The following is a 15,578-nucleotide window of genomic DNA, read 5'->3' on the forward strand; positions in this document are numbered from 1 at the left end:
TTTTGAATGCGATTTTTCTGTGTTGCATTTGCGATAATTGGAGTAATTGCAAAAATGTTGGAGTCTTTGTTTGCATTTGAAATAGACATTATTAGGCTTTTTTGTTGGAACTTCTTCACATCACATTATTGACATGCTTCTCAAGTCTTTTATTTACTTTGGATAGATATCCGCTCTTCCGTACACGGTCAGTCGAAATTTCATTCCTGTGCCTCTATTTCTGGAAAGTGAGGAAGTTCACATGACCCAAAACACCCCAACGGGCGGGCCGGGCCAGGGAATTCCATTCCATTGATTGTTAGCTCTCTGTTGTAACTGTCCAGAACCACGCGTCTGACATTGAGTCTCCACTTTATTGAGTCATCTATTTTCGGGTCGAAGGGGGCACTCGCCATCGACCAAGCCCCCATTCCATTCTCGATTGGCTGATGTAGTAGCAACTTGTAGTATCTTGTTCGGGGAAGGGGTTGCGAGGAACTCCGGTAATGATTCTACATTTTTCCGGCTTCAAACTTTTCGGCTCCGGTATATAGAGACAGACACACATAGCCACAAATGCTCAACTTCGCCTTTTGGCATTCTTGGCATTGGGCCGTACAATCCGCTCGTAGCCTTCCCCTCGTGGGTGAAGTTGAACGAATTTGAATTATTTATTGTACCGTGCAAACGATACATCAGGCTACAGATAGAGAGAGAGAGAAGGCTTCGGAAGGCGCACCGAAATTCCTACGCTACTTACTGCCTCAAAGACACATCAACTAAGTAGTAGGCATTGAGATGTGGGGCATTAGCAACCTTTTTTTTTCTTCTACCCGAGCTCTTGATGATGTCCGGTCGAATTGAGACATTTTCAACAATTCTGAGATCACCAGTGGCAGTCGGAGGAGGGCACCACCATGGTTTGTTTGGTTCTCGTTGGTTTTAGTGGGTTAGGCGCTTTATGGCGAGACCCTAGAGTCGCCTAATAATCCCGTGAGAGTTTTCGCTTCCCGAATACGATGGGGGCAATTCGACCAGTGCGCCTTGACATGAACGCAAATGCGTCCAAAAATAACACAAAACAAAAGCCGAGGGTCGTCCCCATCATCATCATCATCGGCAGCAGCAGCAGCGTGCAGCAACGTGGTCGTCGTCCCGGCTGTTTTGGGTTTTTTTGTGTTTTCTCGAACCGTGAGAGGAAGAGGACGTGTGTATGCAAACGACGACTCCCCTTGAAGGGGGGGGGGGGTGATTTCAATCATTCTAAGACATTCCGGTACAAGAGGTGTGAGAACGGTGGTGGAGGGCTTTCACTTCACCGTTCATGATGTTTTGTTGGACGGAAAGATCATTTATTGCGTTGCTGCTTCCCGTGCCGGCGGGATCGATTGGGGTTACTCTCTAATGATCGGGATCCACTTTAAATATTTTCGAGATCGAGAGCGCGCGCCCAAACCCCAACGGTTGATGAGGGACGGTGGGGTCATTTATCGCTTGGTTGGTTAGTGCAGGCTCTGGTTGCGCTTAGACCAGGAAGATCACACGTGTGTCTCGGATGTGTTACCATCTGGATGGTAGGAAGTTGCAAGTGTAGTTTCATTCAATTTTTCTTTCTATTTGAAAGGGACTTTCACTGAATTTAATCGAGATTTATTCGAGCTTTCAAGCAATTCTATTTTTTCCATTATACATTTTTTAAAGATGTAAGAAATGATGGATTGTTGATTGAAAATAAACGAAATACTTAACATTGAAGTTCTTTAATGGATTTAGTTACGATTTTGTGCACGTTATTTGTTTACATTGCACATTACCTGGTTGCTGTGATGAGTTATCTCAAAGTCCATATAATACAGAGGTCGATGCATAGCTCGATTTTTGTCCACCATTTTGAAAGCTCATTTTTGACAGTTAGATGAAAAAGCGTTCACAAACGATTCCAAACAACCATACACTTTTTAGGGCTAATTGTGCTTTTTCTGCACAAAACCTTGTGTAACTATACATTTCCTTCTCATGAACGTGGCATGGAATAGTTTTTTCAGTAATTCATCACTTAAAAATGACCACAATCAGAAATCTGGCCTCTTAGCTTTGACCCTCTTGAGCTGCACAAGATTTCGTCGTAATTTCGGGCACTGATCTTGTTGTAATCAATAATTGTACTATAATTCTATCTTTTCTTGATATACGTCAACTTTAAAAGTACAATATTACAAACAAACGATGTAAAAATGGCCGAAAATGCTTTCAGACCACTGCATGCACAGCAACTAAAACCTCAATGTATGCTACGATGAAACTATTGAAGCTTTTTCATCCAGCTGTCAAAGCTTTCCCACGCTTTTTGATCAAATGTTCTGGACGACTCGACCTCTGTATTATATAGACTTTGAGTTATCTGACAGATATTTCGTCTGTCAATCAAATAGTTCATTTCGCTGTATAATTCATCTCATGTGACCGCGCGGTAATAGGCTATTTCTTGATCAAGGTTATTTCGATTAATGATAACTTTGATAATCTCTAACATCTACTCCTTAACCTTGAGTTAGAAAACTCCTGAGTTATTAACAACTTCAGCAAAACGACTTCCAAAAATGGATTTTAGAACATCAGTCTAATGAAGCTCTAATTGTTTCTCCATTTCACCGTTAGCCAGTACTCCGTTGTAACCTAAAGGAGTTTTGGGAATTACAACCACTCTTGTTGAACGATGGGAACGGAATCATCTTTTATTAATTTATTTTTCTGAGATGAATCTTGAAGGGACCGTGAGCTTATAGAGATGTTCATGTTGAGGAAAACTAATTTAGGTGTTGCTATGAAGTATCCCAAAAACCACGGGAAAAACATAGCATCCTTTGGCCAATATTTTTGTGAACTATCATCCAAACATTCATCTTAGATAATTTCGGTTACAAATCGCATATGCAGCTTGAAGATTTGCCTTAGGGAGAAATTCATCTTGAAGATACACAAAATGTATGGAATATGTCGGAACCGTCAAAATGTTCATCTTCAAGAAACAATTCTAAATGAAGGATTACTTCGACCAATGATTACTTTGATAATCTAACAAGTTTCTTCACTTGAAGGTCTATATTTCTCTCTCTCTCTCGCATACAGATTTCTCTGTAACTGAAATCATTTAAAATTCGATTCCTGATTTCATTTGTTCATTTTTGATTTTCTAACAACACAGTTGGTACAAGAAATATAAATCGTTCAATTACACGTAGCAGCACACAGCACTTTCCAAACCCGCTCCGCCTGATGAATGCGTGCGGTAAGGTAATTTTTCTTTTCCAACTTTTCTCCGCCGCATGGCCTGGGTGTGTATTGAAACGAAGCAGAAAAACACTGCAAAATATTTCCCAACATCACCGTTGTGTTCCGCGCAAAAGAAAGGTTTGCCGTCGTTTTGGGATTAAATTAAAGAAAGAAAGAGAAAGAGAGAGAGAGCATTCTGAGTCCCTCTTGAAGGGGCACGGAAAGCAGAAATTCAATATTGAACCAACATGCATCGCAGTACACATTGCTTGCTGTCTTGACTTTCAGCACCACAATCTCGTCAGTAGCACCCGGTCTAGTTCTCCCCGTTCCTCATACCCGGCCAATAATCAATTGACTTTCAGAGTGTGTGTGTGTGTGCTGCCCTTAGTGTGCCGGCTTCTTGTTTTGTTTCGTTACTTTTTTATATGGGCGGCTAATCTTCCGTTTTCCGTTCGGTCGACGTCGACGGCGACTACTGGACCGGACTTGTAAATTAGTCGTCCCCGTCACGTCAAAGCAGTCCCACCAACGCACAAGAAAGAAGACCAAAAAAAACCGTTCGCACCACTTTTGGACAGGCACACCGTTGTGCCGCTGTGTGTGTGTGTGCGTTGTGTACTACTTTACCGAGAACCACAATCTTGGTGGAAAAGAAGAACACTAAAAAAGTGAACGAAACGTCAGATTGAATTTAACACTTCCCCCGCGGACGGATCTTTGCGTGCGAATTTAAATCGCCTCCGTTTCTTTGGCTGTGCGTGTTCGTTGCGTTCGTTGCCTGCGAGCGGTAACGATATAAAATTGATTTCCTTTTCGCACCCTTGTGCCGGTGGTTTGCTTCGATTCCAAACGGTTTTGCTACGATTTGGCGGCCAGTAAACGAACGATGGATGGATGGAGCGCGTACAAAAATAGCAACACTGTTACCCTCTCACACACACACACACAAACACACACACACACACACACACACACACACACAAACACACACACACGCGAGAGGCGATGCCTTCTTGCGCATACTAATTAGCAAATCTCCTTATTTAAACAATTCTTCTCTTTTCTTCTTCCCTCCCCCCTGTTTTTCGCCTTCCACACCTGCACGGCCTGCAGCGATGAAAGCAAAAGCCACGGCTTCACCATCATCGTGGACATGCGGGGCAACGGCAATACGGCGGCAAGCGCCAAGATGATACTGAAGGTGCTGCAGGAGAACTTCGGCACGGACGTCATCCACCAGGCGGTCATCATCAAGCCGGACAACTTCTGGCACAAGCAGCGCTCATCGATTGCCAGCAACAAGTACAAGTTCGAGACGACGACGATATCGATCCAGTCGCTCGGCAAGCTGGTCGAGCCGTCCCAGCTGACGTCCGACTTCGAGGGCTTCCTGCACTACGACCACGCGGTGTGGATCGATCTGCGCGTCGCGTTCGAGGACTTCCTGTGGCAGGCGAGCGACATCCTCGACCGGATCGACGATCTGCAGGAGGACCTGACGCACTCGGAGTGCCCGGAGGACGTGAACGGGGCGAAGCACAGCATCGATGCGCACAACGAGATGAAGCGCAAGATACTGAAGCTGCCGATCGAGGATCTGGACCTGCAGGGGCAGAAGCTGCTCGGCAAGCTGACGACCTACTCGAACCGGAACGATGACGGGTGCCATTCGGCCCCGCTGCCCACCAACTGCATCAATCCGGACGTCACGTCGGCAATGAATCAGGTGCGAGAAGAGTCGTCGGGACTTTGGGGGGATATGGGGCGGGGATCGGGTGGTTCAGATTAGTTGCGTTCTTCGAAAAGAGGGAGTGCCCTTTTGGGAAAATCTAGTTGAGATTGAAACTCATTTATCGCCCCAATTAGTACCGATTTTGCTTTCGGAAGCAGCAAACCAAACAGATTACGGGAGTGGGCCACAAAATCGAAAGCTCTCTGTGGTGTGGTGGTGGGGTAGCTATAATTGGGTCGTGTGAGGTTACGGCACCACGAGCAACAACTGTGTTGAGCTGAGACTAGGCAGTGGCACACGGACGTATATCGGATCTTGCCGCTTTGTTGTGCTATCGATCCGAAAATAAGCGCAAAAAAAAACAAGGAAAAGCTAATCTCTGCCAACGCCACATCCATCCATCGTTCCCTCCCGAATGGGGGGGTTTGGTAGACATTTATGGGTGAATTATTTTATTGCCTTCGCGCTGTGCGCGTTCCATCTGGGACGGGGTGTGGAGTGGAGGGCGTCGAGACACGGCCTAAGTAATGATGCTCTACATGAGCGGATTACATTTCACGCGCGCGTGTGTGTGTGTGTATTTCATTCACAAACTCTTTTCTGGCACCCCCCCCCCCCCCCCCCCAAACGCATAAGCGTTCTGCTTGGAAGGGTACGCGCCGGGTTAACGCCACGCAGGGAAAAGCGACCGCGCAAAGTCATAGGGATAGGTGTGAATGCGATCGACCCCTTTGGGTCGTCTGTAACCAAACAGTTGGTACGTAATAATTTCACTTTCACTAGCGGTGGTTTGGAGGCACTTTGTTGGTTCACGGTACGCCCTCGCCCATGGACACTGCCCCATGGACGACGGTGCCGCCGCCGACACGCGTTCGGTTCGGTCGAATTGCTCAACAAAGCGCATCGAATTTGCGTAATGAAGTTCTGCTCCCGGGGCCAGCCGTGCCCTGGCCGGCTGTGGCAATAGCGGCTGGCCGCGTTGCGTTAGCTGGCCGGAATTAGCTTGGCGCGAGGGGAACGATGATGATGATGACGATGGTTCATTTAGATTTCAAGAATGCCCAGACGTGCGGCCTGCGGGGGTCTGCTGCATTTCTTCTTTTGTTCTCTCTTGAAGAGTCTTGAATCGCCTCTTGTTGGGGAAGCTTCTTTAACACAGGGCAGGCCGTTCGTTGCGGTCATAAAACGTTATTACCATCCGGTCTGAGCGTTTTTTTCTGTTGTTGTTTTGCTCAATCTCTCCTATTGCGCCGACGTCTATTGATGATGTGCGTTCGGTTCAGCAGCTTGCCATTGTGTCCATTTTCCATATGGTTTCTCGAGCGCGTAGACACACGGGTGAGAAAACCGGCGGCGTTTCGCTGTTTGCCGCTACAACCGCGGAGGTCGACTGCCCCGAAGGGGGGGTTTCGCTCGCCGAAAACCAAAGTGTAAACAATGAGGCACCCAAAATCTGTTGTACCATCATAAACATCGCGTTTGCTCGTCGTGTGTGTGTGTGTGTACGCCGTGTATTGTGGCGTTTATTTCACTCTTTGTTTAATACTCGTTTCGTCGGAAGCACCCTCCCGGCACGCCGAAGACCGAGTGGTGTGGTTGGTGTGTAATGTTTCTATTTTCTGTCCGTTACCGCCGATGCGTTTGGGAAGTACTAATTCGCCGCATGATGATCTGCCGCCACGCCGCGGGGTGTTTGCGATCGGTAGCTGCGATGTAAACGTTAAACAGAAGCAGTTAAACCAGCGGTGAAATCGAAGATCCTCCCAATAGATCGACGATATCATGCAGTTATTGTGGAGAGTGGTAGTGGCGGTGGCGGACGCACGGTGCAATGATATGCAATATCCGGTTTGTGTGTGCGCGGTCGTTGCGCTGAGGGGGGGATTTAAACCGATTGTGGTTGAGCTAGGGAGGGAATATGACGGCATTTAGCCAAGAAAAGACGGTGCTAAATCATTTCATTTCGTGAATCAGAGAACAATAATCGTTGCGTTATGAGCTGTCGGGGTTGTTATTTAGAGAAGAACAAACAGCGGTTTGTTTCAGATTGAGAAATGAAACCCAAATGCTGCCACCATTGTTAGGAAAAAAAGTCTGTTTCAAACAAGCACGACCGAATGCCCCCCCCCGTTCCGGTAATCTCACTTTCGGTACGCATAAATCCGTCAGTTTGTTGTCAGTTTGTTGCATGCTTTTCCTCAATCACTCGCTGACCATCACTCGGTGATTGTTGAATGAAAGTAAAAGTCATTTTCCCTTTATTAAAAAAAAGAAACAACCTTTTCCGCTTGCCAAGGTTGTGATTTTCCTCATCTGGCACTGCTGTTTCGCCGTGTTTTGCAATTAAGATGAAGCGCGCTGCAATTATTCTGCCGGTCGGTCGACAGCCTTCGTCGGCGCTAAATGGATGTTGGAAAAGCTAGCCAACCCAATTTGGGATAGAAGGTGTCCGATCGATTTTGGCCCCCGCAAGCGGTGGCACTCGTTAGTTAGCCCTGTTGCCCATCAGCGTAGGGCGAAAGAATCAAAGTTTTGCGCTAAGCCTGATGCTGCTGGCTGCCGCTGCTGCTGTGCACGCTTGTTTCATCCGCGCCCCGACCGGCTAGGGAGCTCGGTTCGCTGCTGCGAAAGAGAGAGTTTCACTTTTCCGTTTGTTTATTCATCAAAAATGATGGCAATTAATTCACCGATTTAATCACAGCCATTCAGCCAGAGTCAGCGTGTTGGGCAGCGCAGGCTCTCAACCATATCGACATCTCTCACCGCACCTTCAAACAGTCACCGTTCACAGAGACAGTAACGTGTTGTTATGTGCGCACACTTTGCACTTACGAAATACGCGTACGGCGTTGGCGTTTAGTGCTTGGCACCGAACAGAGAGAGAAAAGAACGCACAAAACACAAACCACCAAACCATGCTGCTCGCGAGGGGGGCGCCGAATGGGATAATGAAGGGGGTGAAGAAAACTCTCTCACACACACAGAAATAGTGGAAATTATCTAATCAATTCCGTGGACTGTGAGGAACGGTGCTTTCACGAGCATTTCCACCCTTTTTCTTTCCGCGGACGCGCGAATCGAAGAAAAGAAACTGTTACGCGCGTGCTCCCCGGGCCACCACCATCACGTGCCGAAAGGTGTATTAGCTAGGCTGCTAAAAATTTGCTGGCACTGCAATTAAAAGGGTCTTTTGGACTTGTCGGTGACGGTGGTGGTGGTGATGGTGGTTCCGTGTACCTTTCCATCCTTTTAGTTGCTTCCGTCTAGTGATGGGAAAAATGAATTCGGAATTGATTCCGGCAGGCTCCGAAGTTTTCTGGAATCGATTCCGGATAGTAGATCCGGAATCAGTTTCTGGAATCGATTCCGGAATTGGACCCGGAATCGGCTCCGGAATTTGTACTCGAACCGGTTCCGGAATTGAAATCGGCTCTGGAGTCGGAATCGGCTTCGGATTCGGAATTGGCTTCGGATTCTGAATCGGCTCCGGAATTGGTTCCGGAATCAAAATCGGCTCTGGAATCGAATTTGGATCCAAAATCAGAATCGGCTTCGAAATGGAGTCGGTTTCGACATCTTCAGAAGAATAGGCATTTGGGTCCAATAATGTGTTACGTATTGATAGCGGCAAAGAATCAAAATTTACTTGCAAACGATCCATTCTGATGGAGATTCCCAGACTGATTTAACTTCTGAAACATCTTATTTCAATTAAAACACTGATTCTCATTCCGGATCTAATTCCATTTCTGGAGTCAATCCTGATTCCGTTACCGGGGCAAATTGCGATTCCCAGGTCGATTTCGACTTCAGAGCCAATTCTGATTCTAGAGCCAATTCTAATTCTGGAGCCAATTCTGATTCCGAAACCGATTCCGATTTCGAAATAGATGCCAAGGCCGACTCCGGAATCGGTTCCGAAGTCAACTCCAGAATTGGCCTCGGAGTCAACTTCGGAATCGGCTCAGGAATTGATTCCGAACACGGAATCGGGTAGGTCCGATTCCGAACTCCCACCACTACTTCCGTCCAATGGAATCCATCGTCTGCTCCGACGAACCTACTGACGATCTCGTGTCTGCAGGGAAATGTTAGGAAGGGCGAAGAGTGCTAGGACCACCGGGAATGTATGTGGAGGCCTCTTAATCGTCGCTTAATTTTTATCTCGCACCCGTTGTGTTTCTTCTCATGTACGCGCGCGATGTTTATCTGAAATTCTATCATCATCACCAAGCGAAGAATGGCACAGGGCGGAGTGAGCGGACGAAACCGGGGGGGGGGGGGGGGGGGGGGGAAGACGGCTCACGAAACACGATCCCGTACGGGCTACTATAGTATTGTGCCGATGATAGCAATCCAAAGAAATACAACCGAGATGGATGGGAGAAACAGAGAGCGGGATTTAATGGATGGGTATGATGCTGGGAGGTGTTTTCTTTTCTTTTTTTTTTATATCTATCGCAGTGCTTGTTGTGGACAGGTTGGGGGGCGCTTGTTCAGGTTCAGGGAGCGTTATTTTTCAATAACACAAACGTTCAACGGAAAGTGTGTTTTGCTTTCAGAATGGGAAGAGGCATTGTTTTGAAATTCGCATATCTGTTCTCTCCCCCTTAGGCGATAGGCGGCGAACAGATCTTGATGTGTGTGTGGTTGGAGAGATGTTCTAGATTTTTGCGGTGAGCTTGTTTTTGCAATCACATTACAACAGAGAAATTCGTGTTTTGATGGCACGTTGCAAGACAAATCGGGCTTTTCTTGGGTTATGTCCATTTTGCGGAACGGAATGCAAAAAAAAAAAAAAATCAGCACAAGGCGAATGAATGATATTGTTTTGCACTTAGTCGTACGTTTTTTTGTCTACATGAAGAAGGTCAGCATTGTGCTGTTTTCTTTTTGCCCTTTTTTGATACCAAACATCGTTAAATCCAGTGGCAGCGACGAGGTTGTTCTGGTTTATTTATATATATATATACCCAGAGGGTTCAACAATAAAAGGCTCGCATCAAGGCCCGACGACACAACCATTATTGCGTGTGTAATCCAATTTGCTAAAACTGGTAAGGTTGCCTAACCCTGCCGCCCAAAACGCTACGGCAGCAAAAGCGTATCACACTGCACGCTTGGAGCGTAGTGTAGCGGCGAATGGGTTGAGTTTTAACGAAGAATGCTAACCTTCTCCCTGTCTTTCTAATCTCATCAACGAAGACGACGACAGCGACGATTGGTGGGGGTACGGCGTTCCTGGATTGGGTCAATCGAATTGCGACAAAGTTTGTTGTCGTGCCGTCGTCTTTCAGACTTTTACTCCAGGTTTCGGGTTGCTTCTTTTCCCTCGAGAGCTATTTATAGACGATCATAAAACTATTATTTCCGTCTCTGTTCTGCAGGGGATTGTTTACCCATTCCCTTCCGGCGTAGCACTCAGGTAGAAGTTACCTGCTACTGTACGCCACAACCGGGGTCGGGTTCGCTGTCTGTGGGTTAATTGTATTTAAATTGACGTTGTAAATGGGTCAAAGCGACAAGTGCAACATCTCTCCATCCGCCTAATGCTATCCAATTTGTTGCAAACACACATTACACTCTCCTTAATGTACATACTTTCTAATTACACTGTGCTTCTCACTCTCTCTTTGGTATTTCAAACAGGTCCTCCAACAGCTCGAAACGACGCGCAACGCCCAACAGCAGCTGCTCAATCTGTGGCAGCACCGCAAAACGAAGCTCGACCAGTGCTTCCAGCTGCGCCTGTTCGAGCAGGACTGTGAGAAGATGTTCGACTGGATCCTGCACAACCGGGACGTGTTTCAGGAGACGTACGTCGAGATCGGGCACAACTACGCGATCGCGAAGAACCTGCAGGAGGAGCACCAGCGCTTTGCCATAACGTCGCGCAACGTGTGCGTCAACATCAACCGAATACTGGCCGTGGCGGCCCGGCTGTACGAGGGCAACCACTACGCGGCGGCCCACATCCGCACGCTCGCGGCCCGGTTAGACAAAACGTGGAAAGACTTCGTCACCACGCTGGACGAGCGGACGGCCGTGCTGACGCTGTCGGTCGTGTTCCACCACAAGGCGGAGCAGTACACGGAGAGCGTCAGTAGCTGGGCGGCGGCTTGCGAGGCCACCATACCGACGCCGACGAATGTGGAAAGCCTGGAGACGGCCATCGGGACGCACCAGTCGCTGTACGAGGCGATGTGCCAGGCGTACACGGAGGTGCACTCGACCAGCAAAAAGCTGCTCTACCAGCTCGACCATCTGGTGCAGGTTTGCAATCAGCCACCGATTGTGAACACACGGAAAAATGTAAGTCTAAGTCTTCGGTTTGGCTAGGCACGCCTTAGGAGCCCTTCAATGATGCTATTGTTATTTTATTTTAGGACAACTCGCATTTCAATGGTGGCAATCCGGCGGCCGACTACAGCGAGGGCGCCTCGCACGTGCTGGCAGTGATACATCAAATACTCGGCCACCACCGGGCGCTGGAGAGCAAGTGGCACGCGGGCAAGCTGCGGCTACACCAGAAGCTGGCGCTCCGCCTCTTCCAGGAGGACGTGAAGCAGGTGCTGGACTGGCTGCAGAACCACGGTGACGTGTTTCTGCGAAAGAACAGGGGCATCGGCAAGAGCCTGCAGAAGGCCCGCATCTACCAGACGAGCCACGAGCACTTCGAGAATGTCGCGCAAAACACGTACCGCAACGCGGAGAAGCTGCTGGCTGCGGCGGAAGAGCTGGCCCGGTCGGGCGAGGTGTCGCCGCAGGAGATTTTCTCCGTCGCGCAGGAGCTGGAAACGAACGTGGCGTCGTTTGCGGAGCGGGTTGAGAAGCGGCGCCGGCGGCTCGATCTCGCCGTGGTGTTCTACTCGAACGAGAAGGAAATCTCGGCCTGGCAGGAGCAGCTGCACGCGGAGGTAACGAACGAAGAGTCGCTCGAGCTGGCGAACGAGCATCTGGAGGGCACGGAGCGTATGCTGGAGCAGTGCAAGGAGCAGGAGGAGAACACGCTCAAAACGTGCATGCAGGCGATCGCGCAGGGCGAAGCGCTGCTGCAGGAGCTGCGCGCGATCGAGGAGGAGGACAGCTCCGGGTCGCTGACGGCGGTGCAGAACGCGCTCGATCGCATCCAGAAGAACCGGCTCGACCTGGAGGGGCTGTGGCAGACGCGCCGCATGAAGATCGATCTCTACCTGCGGCTGCGCATCTTCGAGCGGGATGCGCTCGAGGTGTCGTCCCAGCTGGAGATGTGGTCGGAGGAGCTGCAGCACACGGAGGTGTCGCGCGACTTCCAGAAGACGGAGCAGTTCCTGCGCCTGCACAACGAGTCGGTCAACCAGATGCAGACGACGACGTACCAGGTGATGAACCAGGGGCACGAGCTGATGCAGCTGTTCGAATCGTCCGGGCTGCTGATCATGGCGGACGCGAACCACACCGCCCAGACGCGGGTCCAGTGCCTGCTAGAGTTTCTGCACGACCGCGAGCTCGACCTGGAGGATATGGCGGAGGCGAAGCGCATCAAGCTCGAGCAGTCGATGCAGCTGTGCCACTTCCAGAACGACGCGAACCAAGTGATCTCGTGGATCCGGAACGGGGAGGCGATGCTGATGGCCAACTTTTCCATCCCGAACAACTTCCAGGAGGCGGAGCAGCTGCGCAAGGAGCACGAGCAGTTCCAGGTGGCGATCGAGCGCACGCACACGTCCGCGGTGCAGGTGAAGTACCGGGCCGATGCGCTGATGAACGCGAACCACTACGATCCGCAGAGCATCAAGGACATTGCGGAGGACGTGACGAAGAAGTGGCAGAAGCTGGTGACGTGCGCGGAGGAGCGCCACAAGCTGGTGACGGCGTCGCAGAACTTTTTCAAGACGGCCGAACAGGTGTGCAGCGTGCTCGACAGCCTGGAGAAGGAGTACCGGCGGGAGGAGGACTGGTGCGGTGGCGGCGGCTCCACCGACAAGGGCCAGCAGATAGTGCAGCTGATCTCGAAGCACCAGGAGCAGAAGGAAGCGTTCCTGAAGGCGTGCACGCTGGCGCGCCGCACGGCGGAAACGTTCCTGAAGTACGCGAACCGTTCGCTGCAGTTCTATCACGTCAAGCCGACGACGGTGAACAGCGAGTCGCGGGTGAAATCGATCCTCGAGAAGCTGCTCGCGCAGGAAACGCAGGTGCTCGAGTACTGGACGCAGCGCAAGAAGCGGCTCGACCAGTGCCAGCAGTTCGTGCTGTTCGAGCGGTCGGCCAAGCAGGCGATCGAGTGGATACACGACACGGGCGAGGCGTACCTGTCCTCGCGCAAGAACAAGCTGTGCTCGAGCCGGGAGGAGTCGGAGCTGCTGCTGCGCGAGCACAACGAGTTCAAGAGCACGGCGAAGGAGACGCGCGAGCGGGTGAAGCTGCTGATACAGCTGGCGGACACGCTGGTGGAGAAGGGGCATGCGCACGCGAGCTCGATCAAGCAGTGGGTCGCGACGGTCGACTACCGCTACAAGGACTTCAGCCAGCGGATGGAGATCTACCGCTCGAATCTGGAGAAATCTCTAGGCCTACCTGGTATCATACAGCAACAGGATGACAATAACCTTAGCAGTAGCAATAGCAGTAACAATAGTAGTAACAGTAGTCTTAACGCGGGCCGCTCCCTTTCCTCGGCCAACTCCAGCTCGGGCATCTCGTCGGGCTCGGGATCGTACGCGAGCGTGATTGCGGTGGGCGGCGCATCGCCCGTACCGGCGGGCGGTGTGACCGGTGGCAGCAATGGGGATGGCAGCAGCAGCAGCAGCGGTCCCTGCTCGACCAGCTCAACAGGCACGTCCGCAGGGTCCGCGGGCGGCTCGGTGCTCGAGTATCGCCACTCCGACCCATCGCTCGAGACGAAGCTGAACGCGGCGGCGGCGGGGGCGGGCGCGGTCGGCGCCGTGCAGAAGGAAATCAACGAGGAGAAGCGCAAATCGGCGCGCAAGAAGGAGTTCATCATGGCGGAGCTGCTGCAGACCGAGCGCACGTACGTGAAGGATCTCGAGACGTGCATCAGCGTGTTTCTGCGCGAGCTCAAGAGCGGCCAGCAGGTGCCGCCGAACCTGGTCGGCCGCGAGCACATCCTGTTCGCGAACATCGAGGACATCTACCAGTTCCACGAGAAGATCTTTCTGCGCGAGCTGGAAAAGTACGAAACGATGCCGGAGGACGTCGGCCACTGCTTCGTGACGTGGGCGACCAAGTTCGACATGTACGTGCACTACTGCCAGAACAAGCCGCAGTCGATGGACTACATGGTGCAGCACGGCGGCACCTACTTCGACGAGGTGCAGCGCAAGCACAAGCTGGAGCATTCGCTGCCGGCGTACCTGATCAAGCCGGTGCAGCGCATCACCAAGTACCAGCTGCTGCTGAAGGATCTGCAGTCGTGCTGCGACGAGGGCCGGGGCGAGATCAAGGACGGGCTGGAGGTGATGCTGAACGTGCCGAAGAAGGCGAACGACGTGATGCACCTGTCGCTGCTGGAGCAGTGCGACATGCCGATCGACAACCTCGGCGACGTGGTGCTGCAGGACTCGTTCCTCGTGTGGGACACCAAGCAGATACTGATCAAGAAGGGCCGCGAGCGGCACGTCTTCCTGTTCGAGCTCTACATACTGTTCTCGAAGGAGGTGAAGGACACCAACGGTACCGTGAAGTACATCTACAAAAACAAGCTGCTCACATCCGGTAGGTCGACGGGTAGGAAGGAATTGATTGGATGCTTTACTTACTTGTTTTTTTTTTGTTTGGTTTCCCCGTTTTAGACTTTGGCGTAACGGAACACATCGAAGGGGACGAGTGCAAGTTTGCCATCTGGACCGGACGGGCCCCGATCCTGTCCGACTATCGCATCGTGCTCAAGGCGAACAGCCTCGAGACGAAGCAGCTGTGGGTGAAGCGAATGCGCGAGGTCATGCAGGAGACGTACTTCTCCGGCACTTCGTTCTCGCTGCTCAAATCGCCGGCCAAGGTCAGCGGCAAGAATTTGGGCCAGCGGCTCTCGAAGGACATCGACGATACGCTGAACGACAACGATCAGGACGGCAGCTCGCTGGCAAGCTTCGGGTCCGGCAACACGACCGACAGTGAGAAGGTAAGTGACGAGCGTCCTCAAATCAGCGGTGCTGCATACTTACTATGCATTGTTGCGGCAGTTTGGATGCCCCAAGCTACTGCTCTTGCACAGAAGCATAATGATGGTGGCTTAATTGCAAACTTTTCGTGGAAAACGTCACAAAGAAGTATCGGTTTATGGAAGTTGTTTCCTCCTTGTTTGCTTTCTTCATCGTTTTGATACTGCAGCTATAAATAGTTTCCATCAGCGAGGGAAATGTCTTGCGCAAATGTGACAGTAACAGCGAGAGCCAAATGCCCCCCGGCATGATTTATTCCGTCAAGCTCATTAGTTTACCGTAGCGCGCTTCACATTGTTAAACAGATGCTGCCATGTTCGTACCGATGCCTAAGCTGACTTCCGAGCTGGTTGGCAGGGCTAGCCGGAGACGAGCAGCGCAAAAATGGTTCCATTGCTCCGTTGTTGAAATTTGCATCCATGCATCATTCC

At 50.8% G+C, this 15,578-nt stretch overlaps 1 protein-coding gene across 7 annotated transcripts in view; it reads left to right on the forward strand.

Moving 5' to 3' along the window:
- LOC1276778 (triple functional domain protein) overlaps positions 1-15,578 on the forward strand; it is a 67,987-nt gene that overhangs the window by 10,406 nt on the left and 42,003 nt on the right. For all 7 annotated transcript variants that reach the window (XM_061651603.1, XM_061651606.1, XM_061651608.1 and 4 more), the window contains exons 3-6: positions 4,369-4,981; positions 10,637-11,299; positions 11,374-14,701; positions 14,779-15,107. In XM_061651603.1, the coding sequence (XP_061507587.1) occupies positions 4,369-4,981; positions 10,637-11,299; positions 11,374-14,701; positions 14,779-15,107 (4,933 nt within the window). The remainder of the gene's footprint in view (positions 1-4,368; positions 4,982-10,636; positions 11,300-11,373; positions 14,702-14,778; positions 15,108-15,578) is intronic.

This window comes from Anopheles gambiae, chromosome 2 (assembly GCF_943734735.2).
Source record: "Anopheles gambiae chromosome 2, idAnoGambNW_F1_1, whole genome shotgun sequence".
In the NCBI taxonomy this organism is placed as follows: domain Eukaryota; kingdom Metazoa; phylum Arthropoda; class Insecta; order Diptera; family Culicidae; genus Anopheles; species Anopheles gambiae.